General features: G+C 58.1%; 2 protein-coding genes across 5 annotated transcripts; one reads left to right on the forward strand and one right to left on the reverse strand.

Annotated features, from left to right (window-relative positions):
- Positions 1 to 777: 777 nt before the first annotated feature.
- THOC3 (THO complex subunit 3) lies at positions 778 to 4565 on the reverse strand. The gene is made up of 6 exons (XM_072872459.1): positions 4237 to 4565; positions 3589 to 3745; positions 2515 to 2719; positions 2014 to 2175; positions 1825 to 1925; positions 778 to 1493 (listed from the first exon to the last, which is right to left on the reverse strand). Exons 1-6 carry the CDS (start codon positions 4417 to 4419, stop codon positions 1330 to 1332), a joined length of 972 nt encoding a protein of 323 aa, XP_072728560.1. The 5' UTR covers positions 4420 to 4565; the 3' UTR covers positions 778 to 1329.
- Positions 4566 to 4576: 11 nt separating this feature from the next.
- Positions 4577 to 13275, forward strand: SIMC1 (SUMO interacting motifs containing 1). Of its 4 annotated transcripts, XM_072872456.1 has the most exons (11): positions 4577 to 4712; positions 5711 to 5935; positions 6530 to 7285; positions 7525 to 7745; positions 8519 to 8588; positions 9035 to 9180; positions 9634 to 9813; positions 10282 to 10410; positions 11408 to 11564; positions 11646 to 11730; positions 12711 to 13275. In XM_072872456.1, the coding sequence occupies exons 2-11, from the start codon at positions 5924 to 5926 to the stop codon at positions 12929 to 12931; spliced, it is 1977 nt and encodes a 658-aa protein (XP_072728557.1). In that variant the 5' UTR covers positions 4577 to 4712; positions 5711 to 5923; the 3' UTR covers positions 12932 to 13275. The 4 variants fall into 4 exon arrangements, with proteins under 4 accessions (XP_072728557.1, XP_072728556.1, XP_072728555.1 ...); XM_072872455.1 differs by lacking the exon at positions 5711 to 5935 and having other exon boundaries at positions 4578 to 4712; positions 7528 to 7745; XM_072872454.1 differs by lacking the exon at positions 5711 to 5935 and having other exon boundaries at positions 4578 to 4712; positions 12711 to 13272.
- Positions 13276 to 13581: the final 306 nt, after the last annotated feature.

Consider the following 13581-nt stretch of genomic DNA (forward strand, 5'->3'; position numbering starts at 1 on the left):
CGAGGCAGGGCCCCTGGAAGTGCCCAGGGCTGGCACAGCTCTAGAGGCCTCCATCCGGAGCCAGCCTCAGCTTTGACAGATTTGCCATCATTTACCAGCAAAGAGCTCAGCTGTTACCCATGCGGCATCAGCAGAGCAGTCACCTGGAAAAGCTTCTGTCAGAAGAAAATATTAGGGTAGGAAATGATAGAGATCTTGCAGGCAAGGTCTCCATTGCAGGCAGGCTGCGCCTGCACCTCCCGTGCGGTGACCGTCTCCCCTGTGACCCAGCATGCAGGGCGGGGAGAAAGCCCCACGGCTGTCCCCGGGGAGCAGGGATGGGGAAGCCCTGGCAGGGGCGCAGGGAAGGGCTCTGCCTGGCGCCGGTGGCCATGGGAGAGGCGGCGTCTTCTGCTGGAGCCACGGCCCTGCTCCATCCATGCGAGGTGCTGCCAGGCGGGAGCAGGGTTACAGGACTGGGACAGGTCCCGGCAGCTGTCCCCATCCTCTGCTGTGTCCGTGGTGTCACTTGTCCCCAGCGTGGGGGCGCAGCGCCCCCTGGTGGGGGGACAGCGCAGGACAGGAGACAGGGACAGCGGGGACAAGGCAGAGGGGACAAGGGGGACAGCCCCTCGACACAGACCCTTCAGCCAGGGCCTTGCCATGGCCAAGGGGAAGGAGGCAGGGGAAGGGAGAGGAGCTCGCAGGAGAGCAGCTCAGCACCCCCCTTCTTCCCCGCTTCTACCTCCAGAGCAGCCACAGGCATCGTCATTATGGAAGAGGATTTATCAAAATTCAAAAAAACAACCACACATACAAAAAAAAAAAAAAAAGCTGGGGAAACATCCCCCAGCTCACATCCCCCCACCCTCCCCTCGCTGCCCCAGTGCGGGGAAGGGACACGGGGTGTTGGGAGGGGAAGGGGCAGGCTGCGCTCTCAAGGCTGCCCTCGCCACCAGGCCATGGGGCAGAAGGGGACGGTCACGTAGCTTATCACTGCTGGGGAGCCTGGAGCTCCTCTCTCTGGAGGCTCCTCAGCAGTCACCTTCAGTGACTGACTTCCTTTGGCCACTTGCCTTTGGAACAAGCCCCCCATGCCCCAGGGAGGAGGAAGCAGCAGCCCTGAGACAGCGAGGGGGGGCTCTGCTAGCATCACCTCCCGTCCTCCCCAGCACACCAGCTGCTTCTTTTATAAATGCTCCCGAGAACAGTAGCACAGAGCTGAGCCACAGGTCACAGCACTGCCAAGCAGGCAAGGAGGGGAGCCATCTCCTTACCCTGTCCTATACTAACTAAGCACTCTCCCATCCCCGAGAGCAGGGAAGCGTTGCCTTCCCCAGTGTGGTTTCATTAGGAGTCATTGGGGAGCCCAAAGAGCTTGACAGTGCCTGCCTCCCGGCTGCTGTCGTATTTGCCATCTTTGTCGTCACAGGCGAAGGCCAGCAGCGGCCTCTTCGGGTGCCAGGCCACTGTGAAGGTGGGGGACTCGCACTGCACCTCCCAGAGCTTCTCTCCTGCATGGAAAAGGGGCCACGTCAGCCTGGAGAGCCTCTGGCCTTCCGCTGCACGCTGCCCCATAGTGCACACCAGAGCCAAGCACCTGCTTCTTCCCTCCCACGCAGGGCAGAGGAGGAACAAACACTGCTTCAGCGCCTTTTAATCACCTGGTGACAAGGCACAGACATGACATGCATGTCTAGCACAGACTAACGAGGCAGAGGCTCCCCCTCACGGCACTCTGCTCTGCACAGCCAAGCTCTTCCTTAGCAGCCCAATACTCCCAGTGCCCTCCCAGCTAAACCAGCGCTTCTCCATCCTTCCCTCCTTCCAAAAGGAAACCGTTACCTGTCTCCACCTCTGCAATGTCAATGAAGTGATCTTCTGATGCTGATGCCAGCATCTTCCCATCATGGCTAAAGCTCAGCGTTCGCACAGGCCAGTCAAGCCTGCAGCAACAGAGCGAAGCAGACAGTGAGCCACCTCCCGCACCGTCACAGGAGGGGAGGAAAACTACTTCGGGACAGCACTACCTACCTTGAGAAGCACCTCACACACACCAGTTCATCCACATCCCAGAGGCTAACTAATGCATCAGCACTGCCCGTAGCAAAGTATTTCCCCATGGGATCAAACTTGATGCAGATGCAATTTGAAGGATGAGCGTTGATGGACTGAATGGGTTTCAGCTCCGGGTAGCTGCGGAGATGAAGGGAGAGGGCAGGAAACAGTGAGAGGAGCGTAGGGCTCGTCTACAAGCAGGGCAGGCTTGGGACTGGGACTGTGAGCAAACCAAGCTGGTGCAGAGCCATGCTCTTGGAAACCTTGAGTGCTGAGTGAATGAGGCAAAGCATCAGGGTCACTCTTGGGGAGCCCAGCCCAGAACTGGGGCAACCTCAGCTCCAGGCAAATTCGTTCCCACCACAGAGCTGGGAATCGCTGGGGTGTGGGACTCGGGTTTCCCAAAAGCAGCTTGCAGACTGATGTCTGCCGCAGCCAGCCCAGCTACCCTGCCCACCCACTGCCACGGGCGCCTACCTGAGGATGTTGATGCAACCGTTCCCATTAGTGAGGAAGAACATGTTGTTATCGTTGTTCCAGGAGATCTCGTTCACCTCAAACTTGAACTGTTCCTCAGCTTTGGAGCGATGCGTCTTGGCATCAATAAAAGTGACCACATCATCCTTGTTCCCCACTGCAATGGTCTGTCCATCAGGGCTCCAACAGATGTTGATGTTCTCCCCTGGACAGACAGAAAGGCAGCAGTTCCCATTTCCACCCAACAATCTGCAGCAGCCACGAGTTAAACAGACAGGTGGCTTTTATTCCTGATCCAAGGCCACAATCTGCTCCACTAACTCCAAACCACTCCCAAATGGGAAAGACTGCCAGGTCTGCCGTCTAACACACAAACCCTATGCAGTAGCTGTCCAGCAAATATGTACAGTTATTGAAAATTAAACTTAACAGAACCACAGCTTCGAGCCAACATGACTACATCACTGCCCTTCCCATTTCAGCCAAGATGGGACCACAGCAACCACCAAACAAGGTCAGCTCAAAGATCCTCTCAACCCAGTGATCTCTGAGATCCAGAAAAAGGAGAAGGCAACAATAAATACATATGAACAACAGTAAGAACAAGGCAGGTTTCTGTGTCATCTTACAACACCGTTTCCAGCCCCAGCGATTCAAAATTGGAGATTTCCAAGGGCAGAGATGGTATCTGGGTTAACCAGCCCGTGAATTCGAATAATCGCTTTCTGAATCCATGCAAACTTTTACTCCCACCATGGCTCTCTGCAAACATGCCTTTCCCCAGCCTCCAGCCTTGCAGCCCACAGACTCCAGACACAAGTGCACAGGACATTTTAACAGTCAGCATCATATTTCAGTAGTTTCTCCAGTCCTGACACCAGAGTAAATCAGCCCTCACGTTCACCGCTGCTCCTTACAGATGAGCGCAACACAGAGATAAAAGCACTCAGCAAAGAGGCCCTGATCGCCAACACCTACGAGAAGGGTCCAAAGCGCTGTGCCACTGCAGACGGGTTCCATGCAGCAGAAGTTCTGCTGGGACCCAACAGCCCTCCCAGGAAGGCATGGACTCACCTTTGGTATTGACAGTGGCGATGCACTTGGTGGTGCGGACATCCCAGATGCGGATGGTTTTGTCCCCAGACGCCGTGACAAAGAGGTCAGGGTTGCTGGGGTGCCAGCAGAGCTGATCCACGCTGTCCCCATGGCCCCGGTAGTTGTTCTCCTTCACCTGGAGGGAGAGAACAGCCATTCACGGGAGGGATGAGCCCAGCTCTACCCCCCTTCTGCCCCGGATCCCAGTATGCTGCACCCCGCTTCGCTGCCAGTTACCGGATGGGGCGGGAGCCCAGCCCACCACCCCACCACCACCCACGGCCGGCCGGGATGGAGGAGCCCTTCCCCCCTCCCCAGCCAGGCACCAGCTCCAGTCCCGGCTCCCTGGCCACGGCACCGGCCTGCGGGGCCCTCGGCAACGCTCCTCTCCCGAGGACCCGAGTCCCCGCTTCCCGGCCTGGTACCGACCACCGGGGCCCACCCCCGCTTCGAGCCACCTGTCTGAGCATCCGGGCCCGGGGAGCCCCGGTACCGGCCCGAATCACCAGTCCCAGCCCAAGGGCTCCCGGGGTGCCCCGGTACCCGCCCGAGCGGCCGCTCCAGGAGTCCCCCGGGGCCCGGTACCGAACCGCCGTTCCCCGCCCGTCCGGTGCCGGAGGAGCTCACCAGCCGGTCCTTCTCCAGCAGGAAGACGCTGGCGGTCTTGTCGAAGGAGCCGGAGGCCAGGCGGCGGCCGCAGCAGCTCCAGGCCACCGAGTGCACCTTGGCGCCGTGCGCCGGGAATTCGCGGCTCCGCGTGTTGGCGCGGAACAGCTCCTGCATGGCCTGCACGTACGGCGACAGCGCCATGGCGGCGGCGCCGCGCCGCGACCGGGGCCGCCGCCACCACTGCCCCGCCCCGCCGCCGCGACTGACGCAGCTCCCACCGCCCCCCTAGGCCCTGCCCGGCCCGCGGCCAGAGCGCTGCCGGCGCTGCCGCCGCCGCTGCCGGCCCGTCGGGGGCGGAGCCGTCGCCCGCCGCGAAGATGGCCGACAGCGTCGCCCGCGTAAGCGCCTCGGACTCTGACGGCAGCCGCTCGCCGCCGCTCCGGCGTCGCTGCCGCCGCCCGCCGCCGCGGCAACGAGCGCTGCCGCCCCCCACGGTGAGTCGGCGGCCCCCGGGGCGGAGCGGCGGGGCCTCCCGGCGGGCGCGGCGCCGCCTGCCCCTCACAAAGATGGCGGCGCTTCCGCCGCGGCCGGAGCGCGGGCGGGAACGGGAGCCGTGCGGGGACATGAAGCCTCGAGGGCCGTGGAGGGGCGCAGCGCGTGTCCCGGGCCGGGCGGGGGCGGCGGGCCCGGGGCCCCGGACGTGTGTTCCCGGGGAGCCAGGTCCCCTCCGTCACGTCCCTCACAGGACAGTCCTGTCCCCAGCCACTTCCCCAAGGACCCCCCCCCAACCTCCCAGCAGGAAGAGGGAACCAGGAAGGTTCGGGTCTCCTCGGCCACCTCCCGCCAGCAGGGGCCCGGTCCCCAAGCGTGTCCCCCCGGGGGTCCCAGCCCCCTTGGCCACGTCTCCCCAGGAAGACCCCAGCCCCCAGCCGTGGAGTGTCTGTCTTGGTCCCCTCGGCTGCACGTCGAGGAGGGTCCCAGCCTGCCAGGACGCAGCGCCCGGGCACCCTGCCGGGTACAGCCCCCCCGGCGGGGGTCCAGCCCCCAGGCCGTGGTGGGGCGGCCGCCGTCCCCCTCACCTGGGCCACCCCGTGGACAGGGGACGACGACGATGGGCCGGTGCGGTGGCGGTTCAGGGCACGAGGCTGGCTGCGAGGCACAGCCCTGGGCGGGGGAGAACGGTCTGTCCACCCCTCCCCTCCCCCCCGCTCCGGTCGCCGTTGGCCCCGGTTCCGATGCAGGTTTCAAATGCCGGCAGTTCCGCGGCACCCGGTGCGGCGGGGCTGGCTGGAGCAGGGGCAGCCTCCGGCCCTCCTCGGCTCCACCGGCTTCCCGGAGCACGCGAGGCCTGCTGGGTTTTGCCACCTCCCCAGGCTACATGCGGCCCCTCCTTGGGAAAGGCAGCAGGTCTGAGTCAAGGGAAAAAAATGGATTTAAATTGTCCGCAAAACGTGTTCCTGCTTTGAGACGCTGAGGGGTTTTTTTTTCCAAGAGCAAACAGGCTCTGACCCCTCCTGAGCACGTCGAGACCCTGAGAAGTGCCGTGTCCTGCCTGCCGGTGGTGCGGGCACAGCTGCCTTCCCCTGCCTGCTCCTGCTGCCCCTCGGACAGGCGTGTCCTTGGAGCTCTGGGTGCTGCATCACCCGGCGAGTCCTGGATGGGAGTCCCCAAATTCTCGGGGCTGCTGTAGCTCTGGCTTGGTGCCATGGATGTGAAGGTAGCTCTGTTCCCCGCCGCTCGTGTCCATGTAGCCGGTGAGGTCGTGCTGCAGGGGGGGTGCTGAGGTTCGGATCCTGCGCTGCTCCTGCCAGCGCCGGGCAGGAGCCCCTGGGGATGGGGGACAGGAGCGCTCGCTGCGTTCCCCTTGCCCTCCCTGGGCACCCCAAGCAGGGCTGGCATTTCCCCATCCCGGGAGGGAGCTGAGCAGGCAGCCAGGCCCACTCTGGGCTAAGACAAGAGGTGTTTGGAGCAGAGCACACAGCCGTTTGCCCTAAGGAGCCCTGGGGGGAGCAGGGAGTTTGTCTCTGCCAGGAGCAGGGAAGAAGAGCCCAGGTTGGGCTCGGGCTCATCCACGCTGCCGGGGCAGGCCAACACTAGAGCTCGGGACTGCTGCCCTGCAGGCTGCCCCATCCCCTCGACCAGGCAGTGGGGTCTTTGCTCCTGGTTTCTCTTCCTGGGCTGGTGCCAATGAGCCCCTTTTTCCCCTTGGGCTGGGGCGACAGTGCCGCCATAGCAGAGGTCCCTGGCAGGGGAGGACCGAGGTACCCAGGTGCCACCATTGCTGACAGCGCTGGCCCCTCTGTCCCCGCAGGAGATCATCGATCTGACCTGCGAGGACACGAGCACAGACCCGGCGCCGTGGAGCAGCCTCGCCGTCATCGACCTGACGGAGGACACATGCAGCCCTTCCCACAGCCCTCCCCGCACCGCCGGCTGGGCTGACCAGGACCCCGGGCAGGCGCCTGCTGCCCCAGCAGCACAGACTTCCGATCCCCAGCTCTGCTCCACCACAACGCAAGAAACGAAGGCGACGGCAGGGCTGAGCCCTGCAGTACCCTGCCACGGCACTCCCGCAGAGCCCAGTGCCACCACGGACACGGCAGAAAGTGCGGAGAACTGGAGCTGCTTCTGTCCCACCTCCAGCCACCACGGCTCCTCCTGCAGCCCGGAGCAGAACTGCAGCACCACCACTTTTAACAATGACTTGGGCTCCCTGGACAGCATGCAGCTGGACTCAGACCTGCTGTCCGTGTCCCCCTCCAGCCTGGACAGCAGCAGCAGCTGGAGAGCCGGTGGCCCGGAGGAAGAGACTCCCCACCTCTGCCAGCAAAGGGAGCTGCCCCCCAGGCTGAGGCCTGCCCCAGCCATCCCCACAACCCCAGGGAAGGCCCAAGGGTCTTTGCTGGAAGCAGGTGACTTACTGACACGCGAAGCGATCCAGCAAGTGACCCCAGCCAGGACCAAGGCTGACAGCAAGGCCTGGCTGAACAAACTGCACTATTTCAGGAGGAGCGGAGTCCAGCACCTCTTCCTCCAAGGTGTAGCACCCAACAGGGAAACACAGCAGGTAAACGGGGTTCAGAGCAGCCGCTGCCAAGCCCAGACGGAGCCTGCCCAGAGCAGCCCCTGCAGTAGAGGATGGAGCAGGGGCAGTCCCTGCTCCGCTTCCCCTTTCAGGGGAAGCTTTGCCAGGCAGTTGGGATCTCTGGTTATTGCAGTTCCTTTCATGGTGGGCCCCACATCACAGCTGGGTTCCTCTGTGTTGGGGGGAGCCAGCTTTCACCCATTGCCTTGCCTTGCATGCAGCAGAAACCTGAGCTCATCCCCAGCGGGAAGCTGAGCATGGTGCGCACCACCATGGAGGAGAACTTCCTGGAGGGCACCTTGCATTTCCTGAGCGAGTTCGTCTCCCGCCAGCACCGTCCCCCCAAAGAAATCGTCTCCCACCTGATCAGAGAGATCCTGTTGAACCTGCACCAAGGGGAGATCCTGAATGACACCTACATGCTGCTGATGAAGATCCAAATGTATGTGTTCCCTTTGCCACGGTGCCCTGGGGCTGGCTAGGTGCTCCTGAGGGCTCCTGAGGGCTCCTGAGGACCTCCATGGTCCTCGCCCACAGAACAGGGAGCGATTTGCCCTATAACCCAGGATGATCCTCCTGCCCCTGCCTCCTGTTATCAGCACAGGCAGGCCCTGGGCTGTCTGAGGGTGGCTCAGGGCCATTGCTGGCCCAGACAGCAGCTGCCAAACCCCCAAGTGGATGGAGGATGGGGGGATGAGAGAGGCAGGGGATGCTGAGACAAGAGGGAAAGCAGCTCCAACTATATCATGAGCATGCTTTAATCGTTTAGTAGCAAGCCCGCACAGTGCAGGGAGGGCCTGTGACACCAGGGAGCCCTCTAGGACAGGAGAGTGTGTTTGCCTTTCTCATGAAGAGCAGATCTCATTCTTCGCTGCTGTGACATGGCAGAAACGCCTTCCCTGGGCTGCAGCAGGGGCCATGGGCTGGAGGTGGCTGGAACGGTTCCCCACTGCCCTCAGGGTTCCCACAGAGAGTCACAATGTTTTGTGAGGCCACGGGCCCAGGAGTGCCGATGCTCTCCATGGAGTACAGCCCCAGTCAGGTGCTTCCAAAAAATTAACATGGTCAGGGGAGGAGAAAGGGAGAGGGCGAAGCTGGAGAGGAGAAGGTAGGGCAGGCCCCTGAGCAAGTGGGGCTGTGGGAGGGCCAGGGGTGCCATGCCTCCAGGCAGACGGTCGGAGAGTTCAGCACAAATGGACAGTGCTGTCCTTGCAGGCTCCATCCAGCCAACGCCGCCACGGTGGGATGGGACTGGACGCTGCTGAAATACATCATGGAGGACCAGGTACTTGGCACCGCGTGTGTCACATCGGGCAGGGATCATCCAGTATGCGGTGCCTGAGGGTAAGCATTGCCCCAGGGCCTCACGGCCATGCTCTGCTGCAGAATGGGCCAGTCCAACATGCAGTTTTATTGCAGCCACTGAGGGCAGCAAATGCCAGTTGGGTCTCCTGCTTTTATCCGCGGTGCTCCCTAAGCTGCTGCACAGCTGCAGGCAGGTTGTCTCATCTGAAGAAGACACAGCAACAGACAAAACCTCTGTGGGCCACAGCCCTAGTGCAATGGTAAAGCAGGTCCAGCCAAGCCCCTGGGGCATTGCCTGAGACAGGCAGCTCCTCCTGGAGCTACTACTCAGTCACATACATCAGCCCATTCCTGAGACAGCAAAATTCCCTGGTGCTCCTTGCCCTGCAACTCCGTCAGGCCCATACCATCTCCGTCTGCCCTCAGGAGAAGCCCCCTGGCCGGCTCCTTTTCCTGCAGTACGTGGTGCAGACCCTGGAGGATGACTTCCAGCAGAACCTGAGGTTGCGCCTGCTGCAGAAATCAATTGCCAAGACAGTGCTTTCATGTGACATGTGCTTCAACAATGTCAAGTAAGGGACGTCTCCTGCTCCCCTATTCTCTAACCAGATGCTGGGAGGCAGGGGCTCAGGGAACGCTTGTCAAGATTCCAGGTCAGACTTTCAGACTTTTCAGGAAACAAGCTTGGGAGACAGAGGAAAGCGTAGGGCCCAAGTATAAAGAACAGGAGCAGGTTTACAAAAGCAAACCACCAGAGATGATGCAAGGCATTTCCAGCCACAACCTAGTGGGCTTTTCCCAGGAACGAGGTCAGATTTTCATTGCTCAGGACAGGACTGAGAAGGAGGCGGTCCTGTTGACAAGCATATAAATCTGCTGCTCAACAGAGCTACTCCCTAGCCTGTCCAAGCGGGTGGGACATATTCTTCATCTTTGGGGTCTTTCCTTGAGCTCCAAGTGGATCTAGAGGTCAGAATGTAGCAAAACCAGGCCTGTCCCTGCTCACGTTCCTGTTTCTGTCCCAGGGAGGTGGTTGAATGGTTGGTCGCAGCAGTTACAGGAGTCGGGTTCTCCCAGCCCCAGGAGCAGCTGCAAGAGATTACATCCTCTTCAGCAGAAGCAAAGGCCGAACACAGCTCATCTGCGCCATGGCTGGCCAGCACTGACCAGGCAGAGGTGGCTCCACCAGCTTTCTTCGCCCAGAAGTAAGCCCCAGAAGTCCTGACTCCCTGCCGGTAGTATCATGGGGCCCAAGTCAGAAGCCAGAGTCTCTCCCTGTCAGGTCAGGGAAGCCAGGCTGTACCTCAAGTTCTCCTTTGGGGTAGACTTATACTTGGTGAGCAAGAGACTTCCTCACCTGGCAGGAAACTGGCTCAGTGAGTGTCCTCCTCTTACATGTAGCATAAGACTGGAGCTCTTGGCCCAGGCTGCCCCGTCCTGCTCCACCAACACTCAGTACAGCCAGTGAGACCTCCCAAGGGCCCATCTGGGGATTAGCTCTGCTTCCAAGAGCATCAGATTCAAAAGCCACCAAGAGACACCAAATCTAGCCTGCTATGTTCCCCTACATCCCTCACTGCAAGGCATGAGGCTGAACTAGGTGCCATCCCCACTGCTTTACTTTACAAGCCAAGGGGTTGTGTTTCCTGACGTTGACTGTCTTTCTAACCTAGGGTGATGCTCCTGCTCCAGCGGATGTTGTCCATCGCAGTGGAAGTGGACAAATCTCCCAACTGCAGCTCCTGTAAGATTGCAGATGTGATATTCCCATTTATACTGAATATTCCCCTGAGGAGCCAAAGGTGAGACAAACATGCGGAGGGCAGCATCTGCCTGTGTGAGCAATAGTCTTATTCCCAATTTACATCCAAGTCTAGATGCATAAAGTACCACAGGGTATAGAAAGACAGGCTCATTTATGACCCAGCCAGCAAATGTGTGGCTGCTGGACTGACAGATCCCATGGAGATAGAACATCACCAGCCGAATGCATCTCCCCAGCTCATGTGTTGCTGAGAAAAGTTGATTCTCCCACTTGTTAAAGTTGCAGGACCTCACAACTGTAAAAAGCATCTGAAAAGCAGCACTCTACAACAGCATGGTCAAGTACTGGCAAACACATCACTGATTCCCAGGGACAACTGAGAAGCTCATCAGAAATATGATACAGTTCCTACAGCTTTGCCTTGACATGCTTTTGTTTGCTTCTCTAAGAAATGCGGTACCTGAAGCCAAAGCACAAGGGCCTTACTGGCTCTAGTGTAGACACAAGACCACTAGACCCACAGACATTTCACACCCATGTTTGCCAGCCCCAGCAGGCAGCCCTTTCAGACCCTTTTAGCAGAACTCTCTCTGAGCATGCACCGGGTCTAATCAAGCCAAACTGACTCTAACCAAGCTATCACTCCTCCCAGGACAGATCTCCTAGATCCAACTGGCCACTGACCCCACTTCACACTTGCTTGGCTGTGCTCCCTGCAAGTCAGCAGGAATGGGTAACTTCTGCACAGGCTGCTGGGCAGGGTGAAGTGAAGCAGCTAAGCTTGCTTCACAGACCGTACCAACCTCGAGTCACCACAGGTCAGACCTAAGGATGTAAACACGTCCATGGCCGAGCTGCATAACAAAGGTCTAACACATATGGTGGTTTTCCTTTCACTGCACTGCTGGGCAGCCCCTGCAGTCACCCACATCTGCACCAGATCAGCACCAGCGGGACACCAGGAACATGCTGGAGCAGTTGTCCCTGGTCAGGCTGTGCTCTCTTCCCCAAAGTAAATCCTCTTTGTCTTCCAGGGAAGCTTTCTTAAACACCATGGAGAGCCAGCTCCTGCGCTGCAAACTGCTAGACCTGTTGTTCCAGCATAGTTGTGATGTGCCCACGACCTTGCCCTTGTCTCTGGCCAAGATCCTGTATTTCCTGAGCCACTCCTCTGTGCTGCTGCAATACCAGGTATCCACTCCAACCTCTCCTTTGCCTTGTTTTCTCCTGAGAAAACATCTTCTAATAACCAAATACTGTCTCCTGTCATAGGACGAAACAGCAGCATGGCAAAGATGGGATGAGATGCTGCAGTACTTGAGTTTGCTGCTGATGAGTTACCAAAATGTAATACTGGGTAAGCAGCCAGTTCTGGCCTTAATAAACACAATCTCATCAAGAGGCTGCAGTAGAATGGCCAAAGTACCCTTCCTCCTCTCTTCTCATCACTCTTGAACTCGCAGCCACTGAGTCTTAGAAAGATAATGTGCCTCTGTCCATGCTAGTAGCTATTCCCAGCAGCCAGAGCAAAGAAGTGACGTTGCATCAAGCAGAGCACCCAACTTGCTTTGCCAAGTTTAGCCCCTAAGAAATAGCCTGCTTCCTAAAGGATCAATCCCAGCACTGATGAGTACACAAAGGGGTGCTTTGTGGCCACTATTATCTAAGTTGCACACACAGTGGGTGGAAGAATAGGGCGGTTTAGGAGGAAAAGCAGAAGTCAAGGGATGGTAAAGCCAGGACACACTCAGCACTTAGTAGACTGGGCAGGGAGCACCACCCATAGTAGCCATGGAAGGAGCAGTATTTCTGACCCCAGGAGAGCGGCACAGTCACAAAATACTCCCTAAAACTCCCTAAAGCCGTTTTACCAGAAAATTCCTAAAGTTTCTTCCCAACTTCAGCTGCTTTAGCCTGGGGTTAAGGCTCTCTGGAGGAGGAATGCAGAGGAACCCACCATCACATATGCATAGAGTCTTATTCTCCCTGAAGCCCTAGACAATCACTGTTGTTAAGCTCTTTGGAGACTCTCCTTTGCAGCTGGACAGCTGTCCAGTCTGCCACTAGCACAGGAGAAAAGGATGCTACAAGCCCTGCCCCCTCCCCATTTCTTGGGCTCTCTCCACGTGCAGACTGAGCTCCAGAAGGGGACAGTACCTTCTTCCACCAGGGTAGCCTTGTGCAGAAACATCAAGGATAACCATCAGAGGATCAGCGCAGTTCCCAGCCGCTCCTCACCACAGCGCAGCGCTGCCCGTGGCACGCTGCGATCTGTCCCTGAACAGGTGAGGCAACCCACTCTGTGTTGCCTCTCCCCATCAGCATTTCCTCTTGCAGAGCACTTACGGAGCTCACTCAACGACCGGATGGACTTGATCATTCAGAAAGCCAAGCCCAAGCTCCAGGACAGCGATGACGTCAGCCATCTGGACATTCAACTGAAGATAGAGGACTTCATCAGCCGACTGCAGCAGGTCCTGGGAGAGCCTTTTCCCCTACAGATCATAGAGAAATTGTGCATGCTTCGGGAGTTGTTCCTCATTGTCACTGCTACCTGATGGAGACAACCACTGTGGCAGGGGACACAAAGAGCTTCATGTTTCCTCTATAAAACCCCCACTTCATGCTGCAGTCTCAAGTGTCATACGTCATGTGGGTTTGTTTATACATTTCTTTAGAAAAATGTCTGGTTTACATGGTCTCAGAATTTCTTTTCAAACTTGCCTCATCCTACAGTTTTACAAGGCACTTTGTACACTTTTTAAAAATAAATTATTTTAAAATTTCCTGGTACTCTTCCATCTTGGTGCCAGCCCTGCCCAAAGGAAGTGCAGAGCTGTCAGCTGTACCTTGGGATAGCATTAGACTAATGCAGCCATAAACTCTGACAATAGTTTGCACAGCAAGCAAAATGCCTGCTCAGTATTTAGGAAAAGGTGATAATATTTAAAGAAAAAAAGCAGGTGTGGGCTGTAGTGAGGGCATTCACAGTGCAGAGATCTCCAAGCCATGCTGGTCAGTCCTCAGGAGAGGAATATTTCTGTTCCAAATCAAATACATCTACATGACTTTGCACAAGGTGATTAGCATGTCAAGAGGGAGGACTGGATAGCAGCATCAGCTGAAAAGGCTGCACCTCTTCCAGAATGCACTCAAGTGTCTGCAGTGCAGGCAAGCATACATGTTATGATGAAGATGAATATTGAAT

This window comes from Ciconia boyciana, chromosome 9 (genome assembly GCF_034638445.1).
Source record: "Ciconia boyciana chromosome 9, ASM3463844v1, whole genome shotgun sequence".
Classification (NCBI taxonomy): Eukaryota; Metazoa; Chordata; class Aves; order Ciconiiformes; family Ciconiidae; genus Ciconia; species Ciconia boyciana.

Coding starts and splice junctions, on each gene's coding strand:
- SIMC1 (XM_072872454.1), top strand. CDS start 4,596: ATGGCCGACAGCGTCGCCCGCGTAAGCGCCTCGGACTCTGACGGCAGC. Junction 8,589..9,034: donor AATACATCATGGAGGACCAG/GTACTTGGCACC, acceptor GTCTGCCCTCAG/GAGAAGCCCCCTGGCCGGCT. Junction 11,731..12,710: donor TTACCAAAATGTAATACTGG/GTAAGCAGCCAG, acceptor TTCCTCTTGCAG/AGCACTTACGGAGCTCACTC.
- THOC3 (XM_072872459.1), bottom strand. CDS start 4,419: ATGGCGCTGTCGCCGTACGTGCAGGCCATGCAGGAGCTGTTCCGCGCC. Junction 2,720..3,588: donor CGCCACTGTCAATACCAAAG/GTGAGTCCATGC, acceptor CTGTCTGTCCAG/GGGAGAACATCAACATCTGT. Junction 2,176..2,514: donor GGTTGCATCAACATCCTCAG/GTAGGCGCCCGT, acceptor TCATCTCCGCAG/CTACCCGGAGCTGAAACCCA.